Genomic DNA, 24,588 nt, shown 5'->3' on the forward strand with positions numbered 1-24,588 from the left:
CCTCCCAGGTGTGTCAATCATCCTTCCTTTTCCCACCCTGACCCCTGCCAAGCACTGTCTGTCAATCCTGGAATTCCAGAAGGGCGTTGAGTGATTGGCAGATTCAAAGAATGCCCTCTACCCCCTGGGGGGGTATTGGGCCATCCAGGTGTCCTTTGTCCTTTAAGACCTCCTCTCCTCATGTACCTGGTTGGTGGCTTCCTACCCCTTCCCTCTCCCTCTCCCCCCAGGTAAAAGGGCAAGCAACCACGCGGTGTGGGCAGTTCTGTTGCTGGATTCAGAGGCCTGTGGGCCAGAATAAAAGCTCTGGATTGAAACCCTCCATCAGAACCAACTCCTTTCCTTCACCATTGCATTAAAGCTTCTCCATCAGAGGTAAACCTGAGGAGCGGCCCCTCTCACAGGAGGAAGCTCCATCCCGCAGCCACCGGAGCCCCTGCATGCCTGGACTTGTCTCCACGTGCCCAGCTGTAAAACAGCCAGCCAAAAGTGTCTCTGGGGTGAAAAACCCCAGTTGCTGCTATTTGGTTAAGCAGCAAGGGCCAGACAAGCCAAGGTACATCCTGTCCAGCAATACTGGTAATCATATCAATAGGCTGTGAAATGTCTTGTGGGAGGTTGCAGGGAAATTGGGGAAGGACGAGGTAAATGTGCCAAGGTGTGGAGGGCTACAGTGAAGTGGGGGAGGGGAGGGGGAAGGGGAAGGGGGGAGGGGGAAGGGGGAGGGGGAAGGGGGAGGGAAGGGAAGGGGGAAGGGAAGGGGGAAGGGAAGGGAAGGGAAGGGAAGGGAAGGGAAGGGAAGGGAGGGAAGGGAAGGGAAGGGAAGGGAAGGGAAGGGAAGGGAAGGGAAGGGAAGGGAAGGGAAGGGAAGGGAAGGGAAGGGAAGGGAAGGGAAGGGAAGGGAAGGGAAGGGAAGGGAAGGGAAGGGAAGGGAAGGGAAGGGAAGGGAAGGGAAGGGAAGGGAAGGGAAGGGAAGGGAAGGGAAGGGAAGGGAAGGGAAGGGAAGGGAAGGGAAGGGAAGGGAAGGGAAGGGAAGGGAAGGGAAGGGAAGGGAAGGGAAGGGAAGGGAAGTGTCAGAAGGAATGAAGTGGCAGAAGGAATGAAGGAGCAAAAGGGGAGGAAAGAAGGGGCAGAAGGAAGGGGCAGAAGGAAGGGATGGCAGGAAGGAAGGAAGTGGTGGAAGGACCCAACATCAGTGCCAACTCTAAGAGAAAGCACCCAACATCCGTGTCCACTGCAAGACAAAGCAGTGCTCAGAGCACAGTGCAGTTCTGCCCAGCAGGAACCAGGTCCCAGAGGAGCTTGGCGACTCTGCCCTGTGTCCCTGCACCAGTGAGCACAGACTGCCTGTTCCTTGTTGCCCACTCTTCTCCCCGCTCCTCTCTGGTTAGATCAATAGGGCCTCTGTTGTCCCCACCCAGCACTGCTGTCTATCCCCTTACACCACCTTTCTTGACCTTCCCTTGCCACAGGAGCTTGGCTGCACTGGCCTGCAGCACACCTGGCATGCATGATAGGCTGCCTGCTACTACTAAGTCTTTGTCTGGGGATTTTGTTAACCCCACCAGCTATGTATTTGGAACCACTCTCCCAGCCGTTCACTTACCAAACCCTCATTAGCAAAACCAGGTCTCTTGAGGCCCAACTTTGCCACTGATTGGGATCTCATCCCTGAGAATTTTTACTTCTTTCATGACATTGCCTCTGCCCCTGCTAGCTCTTGAGTAGCAGATGCGGGAGAGGAACCCGGCTGCCCATGCTCTCCATCATCCTTCCTCTCAGAGCAGCTGTCCCTTTCAGTGTTCCTCAAGGGTATTCAGAACCAAGTGAAATTTGGGAGCATTTACACACACCTGTTCACAAAAAGGTGTATGAAAAGGTTGCAAAAAACTTCCAAGGGCAACAGAGCCATGTGGGTCAGTGGCAGCTTCCTGAGAAAAGCCTGAACAGGGACCTGGAGACTTCCCACTCTGCCAGAGATGTTCTCAATGACCCTATGAGCCAACCCACCCCAGTCTGAATGCCTACAGCCTCTTCCAAACATGACTTCCAAGACATGTTTGGAAAATACTTCAGGTACTATTTTAAGTATCAGACAGCACTGGGCTGAGGCTATGCAAACAGGCTCAGCCTTTGAAGTGTTGCCCCGCTAATAGAGACTCCACTACTGTCCTCCCCAGTAAAACAAAAGACAACCCAGCATGCATAACCAAGAACAGCCTCTCACTCGCGAGAGCACAGAATCTCAAGATACTCATTCTTTCACAGCCCACATGAGCACTGCAGGTATGAGGGCATTTATTTCACATTTAGCAGTGGCTAAAGGTATGAGTTACACATTGTAGCATACATAGGGAGCAAATCATAGTAGCAACATGGTACTCAATTTGCATTTAATGACAAGATGAAAGACTGCACAAGGTATACTAGGGCAACTCCAAAGGCTGGTAGTGAAAACAAGATACTAAACCTGGAGAAGACCATTTGGCCCAACTAGGGCTTAGGAAAAAAATAATTATCACATTGATGCTGGAGGAGGGGGGAAAGAATTCAAACAGCAGCAAGTAAGAGCATCCCCAAAGGGGAATCAGTAACATGGGGATAGGGAGAACAGGCAAGGGAAGGAGTCACTCAGGGTTAGTTATAAGCACAGCGGGACCAGGTAAGAGAAATATATTTCACTACCGGGAGCCACATGCCCTACCTTTGAAGAGGTGTAAGTTAGTCTGCTTCTGTTTTCCCCCCTTCCCAGCCACTTCACAGTCAAGGAGTTAGCTACAGCACAATGCACAGATCTAGTTAGTGAGGGTAGTCCAGAGCACCTATCCCTTTTAACAGACCTGTGTAACTTATCAGGGGCCTGGGAAGTATCAGCCACACAATGCACAAGAGGGACCAATGGAAGCTCCTGCCAGCCACACAGCACTGCTTGGTGCCCTGCTTCTGCAGCAATCCCAGACAAGGCTATGAAAGCTGTGTCTCTGGGTACACTGACCCTGCCCTGTGCAGGGCATATGGCAGTGAACCCTAGCACTCCTCAGGCTGTCCTGGACTCAGCTGGCATGAGAGAACAAAGAGAGACATGTGAAGTACTGTAAAAGCTTAGACCATTCCACAGAGAATTAATATGGCCTGTAGTTCCAGTAACTGGAGAAAACGGAGATCTGGAAAGCAAGAACAAAAGCAGGTAAGTTCCTATACCATTTGAACAACAAAAAAATGAGCATATAATGTGTGAGGGAGGGCTTAGCTTCACAGCATTACATAGTTCAGCACCGCACTACTGAAGGGCAGGTTTGCTGCTGCTGTCACTCAAGAAGCACAAAGTTACTTGCTCAAGGTGACAGTTGCAGAGCTGGAACTGAGCACCGATCTACTGGAATGTAGATTGCTTGTTTTGTCTCACCCACCTCATGACTGAGAACACACAAGTGTCTGCTTGCTCCTTTCCACCTAGTCACCAGCTCAGCAGACATCTGCCACACCACTATACTTATCCTATGGCTGCTTGCTAGGCAGTGCCAGCTAGCTCCCTGGCTCCAGAACACTCACTCATCCCTTATTTTTAGCAAGCTGAACAGAGTAACATCACATCAGATCTGAGGTCCTCTCAAAACCCAGAGTTAAAAACAAAGCCCCTTTTTCAAGGCCATTACCTTATCCTTCAGCTGCTGGCAAAGCTGCAGTGAAACTGTGAAGAAGACAAGGGCATCATTTAACCACGGGACAACACATTCCACTTTATGGACATGGCTGACTTCATATCGCTGGCTGCCAAATTCACTGGAGGGGAGCGGGCGGGGGGAAGAACACAGCTTCACACACAACATCATAGAACTCAACTGTCATACATTCCCATTGAGAGATTATGGTGATTTCTATCACATTTAAATCAGTACCTGGCAAAGTTACAGAATGCAAACACTCAAGTCCACCTCTGACCAGATTTACAGTTAAGCTAAAGGGTGAAGTTAGGAACTTCCCTTCATTCCAGACAGGCACAGAGGCAGGGAATGCAGATGGCAATGCCAATAACCAAACACTCATTTTTGTTGTAAACTCTCATCTCTAGATAAACTCATGGTACTGTCCAGATAGGCTGAATCCTGGAAATTCACATATTCTGTCCTTTAGGACCAAGTCATTCAAGAGACACAACAGCATCCACAGGCACAGCAAGTGACTCAGTCAAGCTTTTCCACTTCAGAGATGCTATAATAGAAACTGCACGTAGCTGTTTGGATTTCACCCTCAAGACATACCAACACCTGTTAACCAGGTACACTACCCTCGTAGTGACTGTACTTACAACATGGCCCCAGGGTTGTGCAAAACAGACCCTCCAGCAGGCTTGAAGTTCTAGAGAAGGAAAAGGTCATTAGGATTTTGATGTAGTAAACAAACCACTTAGAAGAAAGACATTTAAGGCTTACACTTTCAGTAGCCTGACATCAAGAAACACCCACGCTCTATTAGCCTGGACACTCCAACAATATGAAATCCCTTTTATTAGAACCCTTCCTGCTCCTTCATGAAAGGACTTCATTCCTTCATTGGCTGAGTTCAATGTAGCTACAAATATGATCACTACAGAAATAAGATGAGAAGATCCAGATGCAAAACAAAATATAGATTTTTAGGAAAATCTTCCTAATGGAAGGACTGCATTTCATAAAGCTTAAGAGTTTAAGGCTGTTTTCACAGGACATCAAGTTGACCCATGCAACAGGTGAAGCGGAAAAGTATCTATCAAAACTCCATGAGGAAACCCAAGATGCTACTCAGATGTAATCTGGATTAATATAACTATGCCCTTCCAAAATGACACAAAATTATCAAACTATATTTAAAGCATTTGCTAAAAAATGGCTTACTTCAGAGCACTGGTATGTTCTTCTGGGCTAAGCAGCCATGTCCCAAACTAGATTTAGAGCCAGTGTTCTGTGTGCAGCAGACCTAAACACACTCAGTACCAGCTGAACTTATTTCTGCATTATATTATGACTATAACATTCATATATTCACTGCTACCTGTTTGAATATAAAATTCAAACAGGTAGCAGTGTGATTTCCTCCTCACAGTGGAACATCAGGAGAAGAAACTACGCAAGGCTCATGAGATAGCAGGCATCACCTTGGTTGTGCTGGGCTGCATCACATGGAGCTGGTAGACAGTGAGGCACAGCTTGTTCAGGTTAATATAGAAATTCACAAGGACGTCTGGAGGCAGCACAGGGGTGAACATTTTCTGGCAAGAAAATTAGTTTCTTTGTCAGTGAAAAGATCATAATTTCTAATGCTGGGATATCATTCCGTTTTCCCAAGCCACACTAAAATGGCCCCAAGACAAAAGAAAAACATTAGGAGAGAAACAAAGACTGAGCAGCTGCAGGCAATGGCTGTTGCTCTCACTGCTCCTGATCAAATGATATATGCATGAGAGTGACAAGAGAGGATGGAGCAGTGTTCACAAGGGCAAACCATCCCTGGACAATACTCCTGGGCAGGGAACAGAACTTACTCTCAAGAGAACCAGAGTCCTCATGCCCAAGTCATCTGCATTCCCACAGGAAGATAAAGAGCAGCCAAAACCAATCAGGATTTGCACTTGCTTCAGTTCTGCCTCAGGAGACACTTCAGAAACCCACTTCCATCAAGATGCAGCCCAGTATCCAAATTGTTGCAATGCTGCCAGACCTGTATAGAGATCTAGATCATCATATACTTACTGTGAGACCACTGGAGGCAATTTCTGGTAGTGTCAGAGTGGCAGGAGTGGTCAGTCGATTTCGGGCTCTGGAGAGCTGCAACATCACAGCATCCATAAGCTACAAGGTAATGTACAGAACCACTGGTGAGCATGATTCTTGGACAGCTCTGGACAGAGTGCTGCAGAACCCTACAGCCTTCTGCAAGTGTTAAAACAACAACCTCCACTACCCCCCATCCTTCCAGGAATTCAGGAACTTATTGGAAAGGGCTGGCTCCCACATAAATGCAGTTTAACTTTTACCACCATCAGAGACTTATGAGACAGGTCACAAGTGCTCAATACCAGCGACTGATGAGAGAACAGCTATTCATGACAAGAATACCAAGCCAACATGAGATCAATTACTGATGCTACAGAGGCATCGACAAACTCATCATCAGCTCTTCAGAAGAACAGGCATTAAGGAAAAAAACAAGCTGCATTCTTGGTCTCCCCATTCCCACATCACAGGTCCAACTGCTGCATGGGCTCCCTCTGCTCATAACCAGCTATGAGCGAGGCAGTAGATAAAAAGAACCGGCTCATTGTGAGGCCAATCCTGCTAGAAACCACAGTTCAAAGGCTCTTCAGGCAGACTTCCTCTTCTAGAAAAAAAGGGGAAGCAACATGTCTGTTATAGACCTCATGACTGCTAAGATGAAGTTACCTCCCCTCACTTCCACTTGAATTTTCTAATGTTTGATGTTGCGATGAAGTCTAATGAGCAAGCCGAAAGTCTGTTGCCTTCAGAGAACATTTTCAAGCAGAAGGTTGGGCTTCACTGGCATGCAGCAGCAGCTCTGTATGAGACCCCAGAAAATACTACTGGCAAGAGAGAAGTCACTTTCAGATTTTCAGTAAATCACAAGTACTGTCATCTTCTGTTTACTGATGGGTGCCTCACTGCTGCTCTCACCTTCAGCACTGATCAACAGAGTTATGAAACAACATCATCCACAGAAGATCAAGGAATATCCTCCCACATTATCACTGGTGTGTAAAAGTGTACCGACTGCTCAGATTACTGTTCACCGGGATGTACAGCCCTGTTACTAATGCTAAACTAGTACAGATTCATATAAAATATGAGGTCACATGGATACTTCTTCACATGGGTATGTATGGGTACGACTATTAAGTCTGTTTCCACTAAGAAACTCCGACAGTAATCTGCATTAACTGTGTTTAAAACAACAAATGGAGGGAAGAAAAATGCATGTTCCGACCCAAGCATCAGGAGCTTTCTCCTCACCTTGAGCACCTCCAAGCCTGTTTTGAACTGGTAGTTTGCATCTCTGTTCATAAGCAGGTAAATGGCTTGGTTAACATGGTTTCTAGCATCCTGGATCTGCAAAGGTACAAATACAGCCCTATGAAAGAAACAGTCTGTAATAACACGTACTCAGAAGTAAAGGTTTCCCCAATTATCTCACTGACCTTAAGAATGGTGTCTTCTCAAATGTAATGCCATGTCTAAATGTCAGATACTGTCTAACACAAACCTACCACTGGTTCCCAGAAGCACTTCTGGGTTCTCCACTCATGGACTGGAGATACAGAACAGCCTGACAGCTACAAATATTGCTCCTGTCCTGAAGTGACATCAGGCATTCTCATCCTGGGAGCGCTCTGACCATGACTGCTTGGTAGGAATTCTCACTGGTAATGGCATACAGCAGTCAGCTCTCACACCATGAACAATGATTTCATCCTGTCAGAGCTAAAACAAATGACATCAATGAGCAACAAGCACCGATTTCTAATACAGTGTCTCTGTCAGTATCCCAGAGTACTTCTGAAGTGAAATTGTTGGGATTCTGAGTCATCTCTAGCATCAAGAAGCTGTGCCATTGTGTGAGACCGGACCAGACTCAGGACACAGCTGGCTCAAGTTGTTCTCAAGCAAGAGGAACACACTCACAAAAGCAAGGTTGATAGGTGGATCCTTGTTTTCATGAGAGCAAGGACAAACCAGAGGAAGACAATGGCCCTGGGAGAAGCTAACTGCGTTCAATTTTAGGCAGCAGCATGAACATGTTAAAACAATCCCAAGGAGTAAATTAGAGGGTGCAAATGGAACAGCTAAGCAGAGAAGCTTGTACAAGAAGTGTCTGCTGGGAGACAGGCTACACAGCTTGGGGTATTTGCAGTTTGATATATTTATAATGCCCTCCAGCAGTCACAGTTCCCAGCTCTACATCCTTGTAGAAGCCTGTCTGGCGCAGACCCGGCTCCGGTTCCTTCTAACGCAGAGCTCAGGGAATATGGAACAGCTCTGCTCTTAGAAAGCTCTTGCACTGGAAGCCACAGAGAGAAGAGTGAGAATGTTAAGTCCACTGTCGGACTGCAGAGAGACTGCAGGTACTTGGGCATCTCCAAATATCACCACCTCCAGCCTTTACATCTCCTAGAGGCCTCTGTGAAAGCTAAACTGCTCCTTGCAGCACTACTCAACCAAGCAATGCCAACCCTGCTGTTATGATTTGCTCCATTCATATTCCCCCTTGACTTTGCTTTGTTTTCTTATCAACTTCCTCAAAATTTACGGGTCTACACTTGTATTCCTCAAAAACATGCCTATGCTACAACTTCGTACCAATGACTTCACTTTGTAAACAGAAAAAAAACTCCAACACACCAACTGTCACCACTCATTAAAGGAAGACACTCCTTTGAGATGGTCATTTTTAATTCAGACAGGCCAGATCACCATATAACCACTTTAAATGCTTTTGCGCTCAGTCCTTTAGGCACTCACACTCCGTATCTGAACAATGTTAGAACACAAAATGCAAGTAAAAAAAGGAAGTTGTTTTCCATAAAAGCTGGCAGAAGTCTACCAACCAGGCAGCAGTACAAAATAGCTACAAAAGAGGAGACACTGCTGAATGCTGTCACAAAAACTTTCTTGCTTTGTTGTAAGGCATAAACAAACACAGTCAAGTTTGGTATTAACATCCCAAGTACACAATTTTCTAGATTTCTACAAATTTACTAGGTAGAGCTTTCACCACTAAGTGCAGATGTTGCACTGCAGATGTTGGGAACTGCACTCAATGCCAAATGCACTCATCACCTAGAAAAACCTGAGCTATGGCACAAAGAAATACATTGAATCCATTTTCCTCCCACCTACTCAGCTGTGACAAATTGAGGCAAACCATGTCTTCAGACACTAGTTCAGGTCCTGAAATCAGGTATGTCCCAGCAAAATGATGGGAAAGAGATTCTGGTTCTGAATAACTGCATTATTTTAACTCCTTATCTGAGGGAACTGAAACATGCTACTGAACACAATAATTTGTTCTCAGTGTAAACAAATGCATCTGTAAGATAATGAGAACAAGCTACTCAATGCCCCTGAAGCTGCTCTTTGCCCTTCTAGCTTGTGACATGGGACAGCCCTGCACAGACACCTCAGGCATTCCTTTACAGGAGCATGACTGCTATGCAGACAGCCTTCAGATCAACTGGTGTGTCTGAAAAGAGCCCATCCAGGCACCCCAACTCAATTTAACTGATTTAACTGCACCTGCTTCCTCCCTTAGCTTTTACCACTGTAGCTCATGTGAAATGGACATAACAATCTCTCTCAATAGACTAAAATTACTGCTCAGAGAGCACTGAGGCTGTGGATGGATGGGCATCTAGAGCCAACAGGTACCTGCTGCAATTTCCACTGCTTGTCTTCCCGGAATGCAAAATGCAGGAGCTGATTGTTTCTGGGCATTTTCAGATTAACATCCTTGAAAAAAGAAACAAACACATGAGAGCAAGAAATGCCTGTATGCAGAAGATGGGGGCTGGCAGTCACATTCCGTACTTCCAGACCATCCTCACAAACTGCCTTCTGCAGTTCTGGCACAGCTAGAACCTCAGTGCTTCCACAGGATGATATTAATACAAAGAATAGGTTGAAATGCACTGAGTGAATCAGGATCCTGGCAGAACACATGACCTCAGCCCAGAAGGTCCCCAAGGCAACTTGTTATTACTCAACAAAGGTGGTAAAGGCAAGGAATTCCAGTGGAAGTTGACTACAGCACTCACTACCACTTGGTGGTGGTAGAAGGGAATATCAGATGCTGGATCTTGATAAATTTCAATGGTTGCTGAAACATCTAGACCAATTAGAGAGAACTGACAAAGAACACTGATCACTGGTAACACAAAACCAGGGTGACCTCCCTCCCTGAGGTGATCAAAGGCTGATAAGGGTGACACCCACCCATTGCCATACAAAGCAAGAAGTGTTGCAAGTACTCACAGCTTGACACAGCGCATCTCCCTGTAGCGTCATCACACCTTTCACCTGGTCTGTGCTGGAATGAGAGGAAACATCTGGGCAACACATGTCACAAGAGGCACCTATCAATTGCCAGCCTAAAACCTCCCCTCCTCGTCCTGTGTAGCCAGCACGGCTCCTCCTGCCCAGGGTCTGAACACTGCTCCTGCCAGTAGCAGAACACCACACACACTTTCAAATTCCCAGTTCTTGGCCTGTGGTGAACTTCAGTCACATGCTTTATGGGCCACCTTGCCCTAACTGCTCTGCCTTAAAACATAACTTCATTTCTGATCCCATTCTGATTCCATTTATCACCTGTCAACAATTTGGCTGCTGTTACAAACAGCTCTAGCAGGCACAAGCACAAGACAATAAATTAATTACTGACATTGAAGAGTTAGATGATTCCTACAGGAGTTGAAAGCTACAACCCACACCCCATTCCAAGAAAAAAGACCCTAAATAAGTAAAACCCTACAACCTTAAAAAAATAAAAGCCCCACACCCCAAACCCTTTGAAAGGTCCTGCAAGATGACTCACATGTATAACGAACAGTGTGAGGAGAAGACTGAAGCATCTGGTTGGGCCATACCTTACATTTTACTATATCAGAGACTCTTTTGATCAACACTACAAGATCAAAATAACAAATGAAAACTTAAAATAACAAATGAAAACTAAATTAACTAAGATCTGAAGAAGACAATGTTCAAACTTAGTACAGAATTACTGCATGATTCCTTGCAATATTGTGACAGTCCTAATGACTAAGGTTAATTGCTTGATGAAAAGCTTGTGAACTCCACCAATATTGAGACCACTGAGGATCAAAATTTGGATATCAATTCAGAAGATCTGCAGAAGATATGGCACCTTCTGCACAAGCCTCAGTTTGCTTTGTGTGAAGGAGATTTACCATTGCTGTTTTAGGGAGATTAGGAGAAAGTTTAAGATTTCTCCACAGTCAGGGTCAGAAATTGAGCCAAGGGCAGAATTCAGGTCTTGCAACTGCAACTCCCTGTGTCATAATCAGAAAAATGCCCTTTGGCAAACTGCCCACAGCACTGAGGCAACACACAGTGTTGCGGTGCGCGGCCAATTTCCAGTTATGTTATTCTCCCCTATTTTGTACTGTTCTCCCCATTTTGTAATGTTTTCCCCAGTTTCAACCCCATATTTAGTTCGATGGTTCAGTCCTGGTTCCCCCTTTTCCCCAGATAGTATCCTCCCTGTCTGGGCACGCTGCCAACCCCTTGTCTCCACCCCCGTTCCCCTAGCAACTACCCCATTTGTTACACTTTCCTCCCCTCCCAGGCCCTGTCCGTCTCCCGGGGCCCTGCCCATTCTTCCAGAGACTTCTTCCTTCCCCAGGGAGTGATTGGGCAGGTGCTCTGGGCCCCTCCCTAGTCTGTATATTATTTGTTTCCTCTGGTGTCGCTTATGTTCAATACCCCTCCTCAGTTTTCCCTCATTGGTTCATGTAATGTATCTCTACCTATGTTCCACCCCCTTTATAAGTTGCTGTCACTGTCCCCCCTCGCCTTTGCCCCCTGGAATTTCCCCTGGAGATGAATAAACTCTCTCTGGACTGCATCCACGGGGTAGAGGACCTCTTTTCTCCCAGCTTCCTTCATCCTTCACCGCTCTCCTCAAACACTGCTCAGCCTGCCGTAGGCGCTGCCTGGACGCCCCTGGCTCGCCTGGGTAGTGCCCCCCGCTGCTAGCTGCTGCCAGTGCTCTCCTGCTAGCCGGGGCTTCCCCCTCCCCACCGTGTGGGAAGTCGAGGGTCCTTGAAGCAGCAGCGCGGCAACACGGGCATATGGTCAGGAATCAGTGACTACATTAGAGGTGTCAGCACAAAATGGCACAAGGCTGGCTCAGGCAGCCCCGGAGCAGAGCTACAGACTTACCTTCACCTGCCTTGAAAGCTAGTTTGTTTTCCTTAAGACAAAATCTCCTATTAAAGAAAACCCATAACTCCAGGGCTTCTGCAAAACCCTACACCACAGATCCTCCAGGATCTGTACCCTTTGCTGCAGAGGGAACTGACCCACTGACCACCACCACTTACCCTGATGTGCTCAGTACAAAGTTCTCTTGCTTGACAGCTCCTCCTGAGCCACTGGTGGGCAAGGCAAAGCAGTGGGAGGCCTCCTGCCCAAGAGAGAACACAGTGAGTGCTGGAGCATCTGCCTGGGCCCAGCACACCATGAGCCAAGAACAAAGATACATATTCAGCACTTCAGTATGAAGTGCTACATATTCAGCCACTTCATCAAGTGGCTGAATATGTAGCAGTCACCTCTGCCAGCCTCCTGAAGTCCACCAAGCAGAGCACTTCGATTTCATCCTACTGCAGGACAGATGAAGCCCAGGAGGAGGCTCAGCGCATGCAACCCATAGCAAAAGGCATTTTCACATCTCACACCCTGGAGCTGGGCAGTGCCAGCAGGATCCCCACGCTGCCCACAGAAGGAGCAGCACCTGACAGCTCAGCTCTACATACTCTCAGGCACCATGGTACTGCCCCTTATCACAGCTGGTCTTACATATGAAGGAAGTGTGGAGAGAACACCAGCCCTCCCCAGCCCTTCATCTGGTTATACTGGCTGGTGACTGCCCTTTACACACCTCACCCTCAAAACTATAATAAATTCTTCAAAACAGGTACTGTATATAAAGGTATTGCAGTCTATTGTCACCTGCCATTGACTCCAGTCCTGGGGTTCTGAGTCAGCACTATGGCACTCGCCCCTCACCTTCACATTTTTGGCCCTGCTCTTTCATCACTCCATACCCTCCAAAAGCCAGAGAGTGTTAAGGGGCTGGGCCTGTCGAACTTTGATCCACCAGACACACAGTACATTCACAGTGCACCGAACTCCCTATGGCCAGCTTCCCGCTGGCTGCTTGGAAAGAGTCAGCCCCACAGCACATGCTCAGGCTGGAGAAAGCTGAGAAAAGGGCTGCCCATCTGCTTCAGCTGAACACATCAGGCCTCTGAAAGGGGCAGGTACCAGAAGAGGAGGGAGCAGGTTGAGGAAAGGATGATTTTGAACAAGGAGAGCGCATGCCAGTAACTACAGCACAAGTAGCAGCTGTCACCTAATGGCCATGTTGCTTGCTTCCACCAGCACACATCAGAGTTACAGCAGATTCAGATTCTCTGTTCCAGAAAATATTCATATCTCATGCAAATGCCTGGCAGATAGGTCTGGCTGGCTCCATGTACCTTTTCAAAGCAGCTCTCAGGAGAGGGTAAAGAACAGAGAAATCTAGGGGAAATCAGATTTACTGTGAGTCCTCAAGAGCAGAGGGCAAGCAAGCACTATGGAAAGAACTGGACATGCATGGATGACCATTTTGTGCAGCCTCTACTAAGAATTCTTTCCTGCAGGGGAAACCTATCACCATTCCTTACACAGAAGTTCAAACAAAACTCAGACGAAATTAACCTCACCTTCAAAATATCCTGCAGCTGTCTCAAAACAGAATGGACCTCTTCTTGTAAAAGCCATTTAAATTCTTCTTCCTATGTCATGAAAAAATAACAGTGGAATCATTAGACATCAAACACTGCAAACAAATCTCTCGGACATATGCCAAAATTATTTAAGTTTCAAGTGTACTGTTGTTTCTGCACAGTTTATTTAAAGGAGAACTAAAGTTTTTTTCCTGATTTGTTGAAACACCTCAGTCTCCACATCTCCACTTCTCCACCCCAGTCCAATGAACTGTCCTCATTTTTGCCCTGACTTTGTTTTAAGAAAGCAATTTGGTACACAAATCACTGTACCAAAAAACCTAGAATTGAATGCAACTTTCAGAGCAAAGTAAAAATACTACTGTGTCAAAAACTGGGGCATCTTTTTAAGTTGTGGAGATGGACTCACCTGGCTGCCAGACACGTACCCAGCTTCCCTCACTGCCCCTTCCTCAAAAGGAAATAAGATCACGGGCCAAGGTAAAGCTAAGGAGATCCATTACCAACTCTTAGCACACACAAAACTGAATCAATTTGAAGACAAATTTGTTGCTAATTAAGTGGTGAGAAACAAAAATAAGAACTAAAATTAGCATCCCCATCCCCAGCATATCCCCAAGCAATAGCAGTCTAAAACCAAACCAATTAAACTGAAAAGGGGGTGTGGGGTGGGGGAGGACACATAGGCTGGGGACTCCCAGTCATTGGGGCAAATTCAGTAATGAACAAGTTCGGATCTGATGACTCACTGCCTTGAGCCTCCATTGGCTGCTGCCACAGAGAAGCCTGTATAAAGCAGACCCTCAAAGCATATCTTGTGTTCCTGTTAAACCATGAGTCCCCATGCTGTTCATCAAAGAAGTGGGAAACAGTAGCAAGCATGGGACAAAGAAAAGATTGCCACTTGTCATCCTGTAAAAGGAGAGAAATTTTCTATGGGGAGAGTTCTGAGCAGGTTGCCCATAGAAAAACAGGCAAGCTATAGTCGATTCAGATCTTTAAGCTTGCAGCTTCTCTGGTAGATGGTTCTGGTTCTCCATGAGGAACCCAACCCCCCACTGATGAGTCATCACCTTATGCAAAAGTTATCCCAACAACCAGAAGGACAAAGTCAGGTTTGTTTCAGCAAACATTTATCCAAGGCAGGCACACACAACAAAGCCAGGCAGGATTCCCTGTTATCCTTCAAAGCAGTCTGGGTGCAGGATCACTGACTTCGACACTTTAATCCTCTTTTGGGTTTCTGGGAATTATTCTGATCATAGAATATTCTTAACTGGAAGGGAGCCACAAGGATCATGAAGTCCAAGTGTGGGCTCTACATAGGACAGCCCCAAGAATTCCACCATGTGCCTGAGAGGGCTGTCAAAACCCTCCCTGAAATTTCTCAAGCAGAGTGCTGTGACCACTGCTCTGGGGAGCCTCTTCCAGTGCCTGACCACTCTCTGGATGAAGAAACTTTTCCAGAAAGTGGTCAAGACTAAATCTCCCCTGACAGAGCTCCATGCTGTTCCCTCAGATGCTGTCACTAATCACTAGAGAGAAGATGGATGTGCAACTCTCACTCTTTAATGTATGGCATCCTCCAGGTTCCCAAAGGAACAGTGATCCCATGGGTGCAGCAGATACCCTGAGTAACTCCAACATCTAGCAGCAACGCGTAGGTGTTTCTACTCAAAATGCGCATTGGTGTCTTTCTTCCCTTTAGTCACAGCAAGAAATCTCCTTTTCCCTGCCCATTAATTCTGGACTAAGTCAAGTTTGTGCACATCTGTGCGCTGCACAGCTGTGTTTTTGAGGAATGCTGGTCATACTCTTCAAAACCATATGACATTAGAAAAACCCGTTTTCCTACGTGGATTTCCATCCAGACCAACAGATCTCTGAACCCTTTCTCCACACCGGAGATTTCATTCCTCCTCGGCGATCCTGTCCCGGGAAGGCCGCAGTGACGCCTGCTCTGCACCGTCCCCGCTGCTACCAGTTCACTAGGGCGGCTCGGGCACCCGCCATGCGAGGGGCGCCTCAGCGGGACACCAAGGTCAAAGGGCACATTCACGGTGTACCGGGAGGAGGGCGACCCCGTCCTTGCCACCCCACCCAACCCCACCCGGCCCATCGGAAGAGCGGCGCCAATAACAGAGAGACCCAGGCGCCGCTGCTGGGCGAGGCCGGAGGAGGCCGCGGCCTCCGAGCCAAACGGCGACGGGGCTCGGGCACCGGCCCGAAAGCCTGTCCCGACAGCATGACGGAACTTCGGCAGCGCCCTAAGTCAAGGCAGCTGCACTAGGGCTGGGTTTGGACAGCCCCTGCACAGCGCTCGCGCCGGAGCCAGGCGCAGGCGACGGCCTTGCCGCCATCCCGCGGCTCCCCGCCCGAGCCCGGCCAGACTGAACGAGTCTGCGGGGGCCTGGCAGTGCTGTCACGCGCAGGGAGAAGCCGCTGCCGCTCGCCCTGGCCCTGCCGAGCGCCCACCCGACTCACCAGCACCACCCGCTCCCCCGGGGTCGCCATCGCCGCCGCCATCCCGACACTGCCGGCCCCGCCCCCAGCACCCTACGCGCACGTCCCAGCAACGCTTGATTGGACAGCGCCGCTTCCCTCCGCCGCCCGTGAGGGCGGGGCCCCGTGCGCGACGTCACGCAGGGCGGGACGTTCGCCCGCACATCCCTCGAGCCCGTCCCCAGGGCACATCGGTGACGACCGAAATGAGCTGCGTGTAGGAATACTCAAATGAGTGGAAGTTTCATCACTTCTTAAAATAAATACATTTATCCTGGCAGTGAGGTCTTTGTATAGAAGTCGGTGAGCTCCCTTTCACAACGGTTGTACCGTGAGTGAGACGAGAGGTGAGGGCATAGCATCTTCACCACATCAGCCACGGCGGGGTGGGAGATGGGAATGATCCTTCAGGGTAGGGTAAAGCTTCCAACAGCCCCAGTTCCTGCTGTAAGCACAGCTCTCGACTTCCTATCTGTTGCTTTTAATGACAGTGCTTAAAAAAGAGTGCTTCCTCGGGCACCTATAACTCACTGCACCTGAAACCCACTATTATATACACTTCATTTCACCCTCACGCCTCAGGGCAGGAACAGCTACTGCTGTCCAATTATCTGGTTATCCACAAGCAGTATTCAGAGCTTGTAAACATTTCAGTTAAGGATCATATCTTAGAATACCAAATTGACTGCTGAGTTACTGTTCTGAGAATCGTGGAATGGCTGGGGTTGACAGGATCCTTAAAGCTCATCTCATTCCACCCTCCTGTGATGGACAAGAATCTTCCACTGGACTCAAAAAACCCAAATTCCAGAAGGATGAAGATCCCAGCCCAAAACTTAACAGAAGTTAACATCAACACCAGAACATTAAAACCAAGGATCCTCCTCTCATCCCAGATGCACGTAGCCCTCTGCACACAGAGCATGGAATTATCCAAACTTACCCTCTGTAATGCCTCACTGACAGTTCCAAGCTTGAGCAATGACTGAAGTGCTCTCAGGATTACTCGGTTTTCAGATTACTTGGTTTTCAGCAGCTCTGAGTTTCTAGTGTTCAGAGGAACACATACTTCCTTAATGCCCCAAGACAGCTCTGATAGGCTTTAGAAAATGCCACAAGAACATTCTGTTACCAAGAAAGGTTTTATTCTTTTTGCCAGTAGCTTTGTTAATTGCACAAAAAAAAAAATCTTTGCCATTTAAACATTTTCACACATCCTATTCTGAGTGACAAATGTTAATTAAAAACAAGGCAGGAAAATAAAAATTCACAACCTTAATGAACTATGGGATCTATCATCAAGGAAAAAGGAAACTGCTTTTCTTACAAGCTTTCACAAGTGTCACATTTTCTCTTTAAAAAGGAGGAAGTCAAAAAAAGCAAACTTCTAAAACAAATCTTCATAAAAAGAAACTTTACAGAATTGTCAACAATATTAGGACAACATTTAACTAGCCAGTTTTATTAGAGCATCTCTCAATCCACTGCTTCCCCCACTTCCCTCCCTCCAATCTCAGGCCTAGGAACAGACTCAAATCCACATTCAGAGGCTACAGACATAAATACAAAAATCTGAGTGAGACTGACAGCAATCTCAACTGGCATCTGGAACAGTCTGGATTCCCCCATTTCCATCCCTCCTCTTCAGACCTCTTTGGTCTCCTCCTGCTTCTCCTGGGCACACCTGTGACTGTACAGCTGTCCAGGCAGCACTACAGCCACTCTATAGCCACCCACAATAGCTGAAAGCTGCAGTCAGACCCTTCCAGGATAAATTACAGTATTCAACTAGTCCACATCTGCCACTCCCACACAAATAACCATCTCCATTCTGGGAACTACAGTATTTCTAGAAACAAACCCTGCAGCAATGAGCTGCTTTGGGACTGGTCCTTTGAATTCATTATGAAATACCTGCCACAGGACTTGAGAGCTCCTTTGGCATTCTCTCTGCATCCAGAGGCACCACAAACTAACAAAGATCCTCCATTACCTTTGCTCAAACCATTCACAGTCGCTCTGGCCCAAGACGGCAGGGACAGGTGGGGGATGCCACTGAATTGGCTCTGCACTTGGGACAGTACCTCCTTCTTTCTCCCCAAAATTTTTTCCTTTAGTCTCATTTCCTGCCTCCAAACCCACAACTTCCCTCAGATGCCCACAATCCACAATTCATATGAGAGATTTTTTTTTTACTATAGTAAGTTTAACAAAAGACTTCAGATGCTAACTGTGGAGTTCTGAGTGGAGAACAGTGTGCCAAAGCAGGTCAATGGTTAGCTATCCTGGCAATTTTACATGCCTTTAACGTGAATACCTACATACAGAATGGCAGTGGCATTGCCAAAGGAACACAGGAGTAGAACTACCACTGCCCACACACAGTGGCCAACAGGCAGTGAGGTCTGACAGCTCTGTTGCCATGTGTTCACTACAGGATATAAGTAATGCAGAATACAGCATTAGCCCACAAGGAACAGTCATCACAGGAGGTGAAATACTCAAAGTAACATTTACAGCATAAGGCATTAGATGTTGTGATTCAATGAATATGTGACAAAATGAGTATGTGACACTTTCTTTCTTAACAAGGTGTCCCTGAACCATACATACATGCTGCACAAAGCAGGACTGGTAAGAAATCGTAACCCAGGGAAAATTTCCTGACACAGCCATTAAGTTCCTAGGAAAAAAAAATAGGGTGGCAGGGGCAGATGCCAGGAACACAACCTAATTTGAATTTGTCTTCTTTCCTTTCAGAATCCCAGCCCAAGGGAGGAAGGAGATTGTACCACTTGAGAAGTGATTTTGGCCAAAGTTTCTCACTGGCATTTTTCTAACACTCGAATTTAAAATGCAAGAACACTCCCAAAAGGCTAATACTGAGAATTGGAAAAAAAAAACCCAAACAAACCAAAAACCAAGCCACACTCCGTGCATTTTTTGTGACAGGCATTTTTTCCTTTGGACTCTGGGTTGCTCTGCTATCTCACTGAGAGCATCTCTGATCTCTAGCCTTGGCATCTGCAGTTCATGTCACCCATCTCTAGACTAAAGCTCAGCAGCAGTCTTAGCCTCCCCAGTCTCAGTTACTGGTCTTTCTAGAAGTTGGTATCTGGCCACAAGCTGAGTACACAGATACAGGGAGAAGGCTTATGCTGTGCTATCTTGTACCCAAAGCAGTAACACTAAGAAAGTGTATGGAAAATCTGACATGTATAAAGATCACTAGTCAGTACACAAAAGTATCCCTGTGAGGTAGGTAACCATCACCCACCTTTACAGATGGGCAAACAGGCTGAGAGATGTGACAACCATGCAAAGGCCAGAGAGCGTGGAAAGGAGCTCAGGAATCTCTTGGATCATTCTTCTCTCCCTTTTCAGACTCACCACTCTGCTTGTGACACTGCTGCAATCCAAGACACCTTTGTAATTATTGACTACAAGGGTTAAAAAAACAAACAAGTAGTAACATAACATAAGCTAAGGCCAGGAACAAGTAAAATCTCTAGCCCAGTTTTATAGGCACTATGTTTGTCTTGCAGTTTTCTATGCAAAGGTGTTACTTTCCAATGATGTTTTGGATGGGCTGTGATAAGCCTTTCAGGAGCCTCAATGCCATTGACATAGGCATTCTCCCATTTTCAGTACAGTTTGTGTTCCCTAAGCTGTAGTTGTTTGTACAGGGGAAGACATGGATGTAATGCGTTGTCTTTAACAGTACAGGAATTCCTCCATCAAGGTGGGGAAGTGGAAGTCTAAAAAGAAACTGAATCAAGACAGTGTTGCACTCAGCTCCCCTTACCCTCTGGAACTGCCCTTCTCCTCCATGGGAGGTGCTTTGCTCTCTAACAGTGGCTAATTAGCAGGCATGTTCCTCACCTTACTTGGGACCAAGGACTCGAGTGATATTCACAGGTAGATGGGATGTATGTCACCCTGTCCCCTTGATGCAGAGAGTCCAACACTTGCATTATTTCACAGCAAAGAAGAAAAGGGATTGTTAGAAACAGCATCTTGGACTAGCAAACAAAGAGGAAATTAAAGCAGCCAAGCAGCAGATTTCTGGCAGAGTTGCCTCAGAGCTTCTGAACAATTGCTGCTGTTTCATCTCATGACTGTCAGTGCATGGCATGGATTTTTCTAATTAGACTGCAACAATCCGAGCCCCCTCCTCCCCCCTCCTGCCACAGTGGAAGGCTCACCACAGCAGGTCTCAAAGTTTGTATATAAAAGGAAATGGAAAGACAGAGATGGACTGGTCCAAAGTTAAAACCCAGTATCATAATAATATTAATCAATCATCATCGTATGAATAGTAAGAAGGGTGCAGCCTAATGGATGTAGGCCCTGTACACTGCGGACATGTCGTTGTCAGATTGGTCCAATGCTTTTGCTCGTTTATAGACCTAAAGAGAAATCAGAAAAGGATCAGAGCCTGCTCTTGTGTGAAGCCTCTTCCCAGTAGAAAAACTCCTTTGCTGAGCACTGCAACCAGAGAATCACACAGTCTATCAAATAATCCAAGTGCAGACCAGAAAATGCCAGGTCTTTCTGTGTTTCCTGATGTAACATTCTAAGGGTCTCTACAATCAAAACAAATACAGTGCCACCCTAGTAAAAAAATATTTCAATCACTATCTTAGAGATGATGTAATTCTTTGATCTGTGTCTCTGATTGACAAATGGCACTGTTGAATAAATGCTGAAGAACACATCTGAACACTCAACAACTCTTACCTCGTTGGCAGCAGCTGCCATGGGAGTTGGGTGGTTGACAGAATCGCCCAGCGCAATAGCTAATCTAAGATCCTTCTGGATGTACTTCAGGTAGAAATCAGGTTTAAAGTTTCCTTGCAAGATATCTGCAGAGAGGAACCCATGCAAAACTAAGCATGACAAAAGTAAGCCAAGCCCATGCTCCAGGGGGCTGTAATTCAACACCAATCTCTTTCCACTGCTGATCACTACTTTTAGCTCTCCTGTTTTTCTACTCTATCTTCATCTGGCCACAGCAGATTGATATCACTACTGCCCACTGACAAAGTGATCTCAGATTTCTACGCAGCTTGTTACCCTGCTGCAATGAAATCCTGACTTAAGCCCTAAGCACTCCTAACTCAGATTCTCAGAAGTCCTAGCTATGAAGGGGAAGGAATGGGAACTCAGCTCTTCATTTACAGAATGCCTAAAATAACCATTATCCCAGGCTGATGAAGATGAGATTGTTATTTTCTACCTTCTGCCACTATCTGAAAAGCTGCTAGATTGTAAAAATGACCTGTAAGAAAACAATGTAAGAGAACTTTACTTTGGCACTTCTGGTCCAGGAAGATGCTGGCAAGTTGTCCCTGATTGAGGATATCCAGAAGGGTCTGCTGGGACTGGCCAGTCACTTGAGCCAAAGTCAGTCCTTCTGCTATTGTTGCCATGAAGCTGCCTTGGACCATGTTCACAATCAGCATCATCTTGGCAGCATTGCCTACTTCACCTGGAGCGAGACACACCATTGGGATTCCTACAGAAGAGAAGTAGCAGCCCTGCTTCCCCAGCCCACACAGCAGTAACACTGCTAGACTCCTGTCATCAAGCATTTGGCATCTCTCCCTTGCCCTGAAAGACTCCAGAAAATATTTCCATTTTCCAAGCGCTCAAAGGAATGGAGAAATAATAAGAAAATATGATTTAAAACCAAAAGTATCACACACCCTCCAAAATGAGCCAGCATTCAAAAAAGAAACCTTAGCCTGCAGGCTCTGAAACTGGCCAAGTTCCAGAGCAGCAAGCCAATTTCCCGCACTCCCCACAGAGAAAAGGTGATATATACATCTCAGACTCCTTGCTGAAATTCCCAGTCCTTGCACTAAGAAGCTGCTATCAGGCCCGCCATGTTTCAATTACCTAGGAAAAAAGAGGTCTTCCCCATGGCTTGGAAACAGCTGCTGCAGTCCTCATATAAACCCCTGTCGCCAGCTGCCAGGATCACAAGCATTCCATCATTAGAGAGCTGCTGGTTTCCTGAGACTGGTGCTTCCAGAAAGCGACCACCTCGGGACACTATCACCTGGGAGAAGAGCATCTCTGGTTAGCTGTGCACGAACAGCAGCAGGAACAAAATTTAGGGCATACCTGCCGCTAAGGACAGAAATTTAAAGCAGAACAAATAGCTCCAACAGGAGAGGAAAGCACTATTGTGATGTATCCTGCAAAGTGTGATAAAGACCAAAAGGGTCTAGGCAAGACCCTCTTGCACCCATCACTACTGTGCATGTTTTAAGCAACTGAACTGACATGCTTAGTCGTGGCACCATATACTGGCCAAGGGATCAATGTTGAAGGTGTGTATGTGGCATAAGAATCCCAGAATATATTTTCCCCTCTTTCCCACAGAGGAAAGGCCTTTGACACATCTCTTCAGCCAGATGTTTACTAATATGGATGATCTGCATTCTCCAAATTAATGTTACACACTAGTGCATCAACAACATGTCTACTTAAAACTTAAAGTTTCCCTTCCTTGTAAAACCACACATGCTGCCTTAGGGCAGTGGGGAACAAGCAAGGTGCCAAAAAAGAAATCACAGATACCATAGCAGAAGTAATCAGAACACTTCTACAGAAATCCTATAATATTTCTATAGAATGAAATGTGAAGGCAATAATTTTCCCCAACCAGAGCACTTAAACTAGGTAGCTTACGCATTTCATCAGACAGGGTGATTAATCCAGACAGCGTTTTACTCTACAGTTTGCTACAGAATACCAACTTGTTTACCAATATTTCTTAGGGGATCAAAACTTGGCTGTTTGCAATGGTGTCAGGTAACAGCTCTGCCAAATCTACAACTTTGCTGGTATCACTAAGGAACATCTCATCCAACACTGTTTGCTGGTTAAGACTTGACATATTGTCTTGTTTGCCTGGAACTTGAGACTCTCCCAAAGACCTCTAGAAGTTTTATTACCAACAGAAACTGAAGAACTGCTGCTGAATGAACACCTGCTGCTATTAAGAGTCTCAGTTCAGTGATTACCTGGGCCAGCTCTGTGACTGTATCTGCATCCACTGTGGACATATCCACATAACACTTCCCTGGGCGAATCCCCTGCAACACTCCACTTGGACCAAGCACCAGCTGTGGAGAACAGAAGAGCGGTAAAGCAATAGGGTGTCTGCAGAGAAACCCCACTTCTGCAGGAGTCCAGCTGAGCCTGGCATTACAGTGGCAGACTCCCAGAGGGTTAACCTCCCCTCAAAGACTTTATTTTTTAAATGCTTAATTTTTGTTAGGACATTTATTTTTACACAGCTGCACTGCTCAGATGTACAATGACCCAGGCTACTGTGGTTAGCAGGAATCAGAACCAGCATTCAGTGACTGCCATCTCATAGTCTAACCAGCAGAGGTAAAATAAGAGCTAATACTTACATCCTTTGCTGCTTTTGGATCTGATACACAGGCAAATGTGATGTCACAGGTGGAGACTACTTCAGCAGGGGTTCTTCCCAGCCGTGCACCCTCCTGGATGAACAAATCACACTGCAAAAGGCACAAGTCCAAACGTAAGACAAATTAAACGCAGAGCAAATGGATTCTTTGCATTTTGTTGTAAAAACTCTACTGCTGGACAAAACGCCAAAGGAGACAGGCATGTTAATTGCACAACAACTTTGTCTTCTTCTGTTGCTCAGTCTACACACACATATGAGTGTGCATGCAGGGCTCTTTTGCAGCTTTTCTGAAGAACAGGTGAAGAACTTTGAAAAGAAGACACAAAGAAACAAAACCCTAAGGTGAAATGGTAAGCATGTTGTGGGTTTGACAAGAAATTATTAGCAGAAAAAAGGAAGATTTAGGGAAAAAAATTGGTTAAAGGACATAGCAACATGTGTTACCGGATAGTAACAGGAATATGCACATCTGAGATGAGTGTTTCAGAGGGCTGCTGCTTCAAAATCTTAGCTCCTTCTTACCCTATCCCCTCATATCAGCCATGTTTTGCTCTTGAAATATAAATCTTTTAGTCCCCTTTTAACAAAGTAACCACAGCACCCTTCCCACTTTGCTATTCCACAGCATCTTACAACTACCAGATGTCCCCCAGCTACCTACATTCCTCCTCCACTGTCTAGTATATAAGTGCAATGCAATATAAGCTCCATTTTCAGTTTGAATACTCCTATAAAGCCCTTCTCCATCCTGGACTCATGACATCACAGGTCTTTGACAGAACACTTGTTACCACATGACTAACACAATAGATGTAGACTAACCTGCAGCTGAGCAGTACATCTTACCATATCTCAATCTCCTGGGATAACTCCCTGCACCTGGCCTTTTTGGCACAATACATTGCATGGCAATTCACATCAGCAGTATTTTCAGAGGCATGTTACATCTCATTCTTCAGCACATATAAGAGTGTAATATACAAGGGTTTAATCTTTCTAACAACTCTCTCACACTAAAAGGCAGTGGGGTGAGACTGCTGACATAAGAGAGACCACACTAGAACAGACCTCAGCTGCACCTAGCCACGCCCACCAACAAGCACATAGG

The 24,588-nt window shown here is 46.3% G+C and overlaps 1 protein-coding gene across 9 annotated transcripts in view; it reads right to left on the reverse strand.

Moving 5' to 3' along the window:
- Nucleotides 1-2,281: 2,281 nt before the first annotated feature.
- The window catches only part of GLYR1 (glyoxylate reductase 1 homolog), a 41,771-nt gene continuing 19,464 nt past the window's right edge, over nt 2,282-24,588 (reverse strand). For 3 of the 9 annotated variants that reach the window (XM_050980115.1, XM_050980111.1, XM_050980113.1), the window contains exons 11-25: nt 23,458-23,568; nt 23,062-23,163; nt 21,929-22,091; nt 21,339-21,518; nt 20,768-20,892; nt 13,502-13,573; nt 12,113-12,195; nt 10,020-10,074; nt 9,417-9,497; nt 7,005-7,100; nt 5,730-5,828; nt 5,135-5,248; nt 4,310-4,359; nt 3,657-3,783; nt 2,282-3,164 (exon numbers count right to left, since the gene is read on the reverse strand). In XM_050980115.1, coding sequence (XP_050836072.1) covers nt 3,123-3,164; nt 3,657-3,783; nt 4,310-4,359; nt 5,135-5,248; nt 5,730-5,828; nt 7,005-7,100; nt 9,417-9,497; nt 10,020-10,074; nt 12,113-12,195; nt 13,502-13,573; nt 20,768-20,892; nt 21,339-21,518; nt 21,929-22,091; nt 23,062-23,163; nt 23,458-23,568 — 1,500 coding nt within the window. In that variant the 3' untranslated portion in view covers nt 2,282-3,122. Of the gene's footprint in view, nt 3,165-3,656; nt 3,784-4,309; nt 4,360-5,134; nt 5,249-5,729; nt 5,829-7,004; nt 7,101-7,146; nt 7,473-9,416; nt 9,498-10,019; nt 10,075-12,112; nt 12,196-13,501; nt 13,574-16,009; nt 16,152-17,150; nt 20,437-20,767; nt 20,893-21,338; nt 21,519-21,928; nt 22,092-23,061; nt 23,164-23,455; nt 23,569-24,588 lie in introns of those variants that run through there. The other 6 variants (XM_050980112.1, XM_050980117.1, XM_050980114.1 and 3 more) reach the window with 6 other exon arrangements.

The sequence above is a fragment of the Serinus canaria genome, chromosome 14 (genome assembly GCF_022539315.1).
Source record: "Serinus canaria isolate serCan28SL12 chromosome 14, serCan2020, whole genome shotgun sequence".
Lineage (NCBI taxonomy): Eukaryota > Metazoa > Chordata > Aves > Passeriformes > Fringillidae > Serinus > Serinus canaria.